Source organism: Ciona intestinalis, chromosome 9 (genome assembly GCF_000224145.3).
Source record: "Ciona intestinalis chromosome 9, KH, whole genome shotgun sequence".
NCBI lineage: Eukaryota > Metazoa > Chordata > Ascidiacea > Phlebobranchia > Cionidae > Ciona > Ciona intestinalis.
In genome coordinates, this window is record NC_020174.2 from 6,534,923 (window position 1) to 6,537,307 (window position 2,385).

The window sequence follows — 2,385 nt, forward strand, 5'->3', positions numbered from 1 at the left end:
ACTGAGGCCACAATGCCCCACCAGACCCTTGGCCGGATTAATCATAGAAATCTAAATACATAAACGCCAACTACCAAATAGTTTTGCCGCTAGCATAAAATTAGATGCGCATATATGATTAGACGTTAAACCGCGTTGATTGTATAATATGCACAAAGTTCGCGATCGCTACCGTACGTATAGGTAACCACCATTAGCATCGTTGCTTTAGTTTAGTAACGTTAGGTCTGTGTGATACCTTGGCGTGAGTTAATGGAGAACACAAACGTCATCGCTTAGTTTGGTTGACTCGAACACCGTACTCACTTTATCTTTGCAGGTGGGCAACGCTCTACGAGGCCTCCGATGAGCTGGGAGGATTCTGTAATTTCAAGCATTCTTATAATATAACGTGCTTATCCATTATAGCTCCGCACTCTTGTTGTCTGTAAATTTTTTTGTCGAAAACATCCTTAAATTTCCAAACCCTACGGTTTTCGCCAAATTTGCGCTTCTTGTTTTTGCAACAATTGATTTTAAGTTTGAAGAAAAGCTAAGAAGGTTTGAATAAAATGCACAAGTATGAAAAGATCGAAAAGATTGGCGAAGGAACCTACGGAACGGTGTTTAAAGCGAAGAATCGTGAAAGCGGGGAAGTTGTTGCTTTGAAACGAGTCCAACTTGATGACGACGACGAGGGGGTTCCAAGTTCAGCGCTCAGGGAGATCTGTATTCTGAAGGAACTTAAACATAAGAATGTTGTTCGACTGCATGATGTGTTGCATAGTGAACGTAAGATGACGTTGGTGTTCGAATATTGTGAGCAGGATTTAAAAAAGTATTTTGATTCTTGTGGTGGCGAGATTGACAGGCCAACCGTGCAGTCGTTCATGTACCAACTGCTCAAAGGTTTGGCTTTCTGTCATCAACAAAACATTTTACACCGTGATCTAAAACCACAGAATCTTTTAATCAACAAAAACGGTGAATTAAAACTTGCCGACTTTGGTCTGGCTCGTTCCTTTGGTATCCCAGTTCGTTGTTACTCAGCCGAGGTTGTTACGCTGTGGTACCGACCCCCTGATGTTTTGTTTGGTGCTAAGCTTTACTCCACCACCATCGACACATGGAGTGCTGGCTGTATTTTCGCTGAGATATCTAACGCAGGCGTTCCCTTGTTCCCCGGCAACGATGTCGAAGATCAATTGAAACGAATCTTCAAAGTCCTCGGGACTCCAACCGAGCAATCTTGGCCAGGGGTTTCAAAACTCCCTGACTTTAAGATCTTTCCCCTCTACCCCAGCAACGCGCACTGGGCGGCCATAACACCACGATTGTCATCCAGCGGACATGATCTCTTGAAATGTTTGATTGTAGCGAATCCTAGCGAACGACTAACAGCATCCAATGCATTGAAACATCGATATTTTGATGACATACACACCAGCTGACGTTAATCACCATTAACACATGATACACACAATCACATTTATTACAAAAATACCTAATTTATCATCATTGGGAAACAAGATTTTTACAACTGAAATCAATTTTCTGAGGCTAATATCTGAGGGTTTTTATGGCAGATTTAATTTTTAATTTTGCAGATATTTTTCTACAACCAATGTTTTGCATTTTCTCCAGTCTTTGAGTTTTGTTAATGTCTGCAACTTGTTTGCGTTCTTCAAAAACATTTATTGATATTTACCTTTGAAGAAATCCTCCCAAGTTTATTTTTGTTAAGAAGCTTTTCTTGTTTTACTGTTATGTTTGTTTTAGATTCTGCTGTGTATTCAAGAATTAGGAGAATGAATTTCATTATCGTAATGTATTTCATGCTTGTGCAATATAACATAACATATAGCTATTTGACATTCCCATATTTTCATTTAAACAGAAATATTTTGCTTTTATGTTCCCCTACCAAGCTAAGCTAAATGTTTAAAGTATTTAACTTGGTCTTGCTTCACTTAACTCTAATGTACCTTGTGTAACTATCTGCATAGGCACCAAACCTGGGGTGGCAGGGTGGGCAGACATGCCCTTTAATTTTATACCCCTGTAATCAGTAAACATTACAACCAATAAGTTAGATTTGTTTAATAAGCTTGTATGTCTAACTATCCCTGCCTCCCCTGTGTTTGTATAGTTTGACGCCTATGTCCTAACATGCAGAATTCTTTTGCTTTCAGGTTTAGTTTCTTAGCGTTCTGTAGATTTTATTTCCACCATAATGTCTCACACCATCTTGCTTGTTCAACCTACCAAGAAACCAGAAGGTCGAACTTATTCGGATTATGAATCGGTGAACGAATGCATGGAAGGTACGCAACATGGTTGACTTGTTGATAAGGACCTGTAAATATTTCTTCAAAACTGCCACAGTTGGTTGGTGCACCTCTAGCC

The 2,385-nt window shown here is 39.7% G+C and overlaps 1 protein-coding gene across 1 annotated transcript; it reads left to right on the forward strand.

The window, feature by feature from the left end:
* Positions 1–215: 215 nt before the first annotated feature.
* LOC100181289 (cyclin-dependent-like kinase 5) lies at positions 216–2,171 on the forward strand. Its single transcript, XM_018813523.2, has one exon. It carries the CDS (start codon positions 552–554, stop codon positions 1,428–1,430), a length of 879 nt encoding a protein of 292 aa, XP_018669068.1. The 5' UTR covers positions 216–551; the 3' UTR covers positions 1,431–2,171.
* The last annotated feature ends 214 nt before the right edge of the window (positions 2,172–2,385 follow it).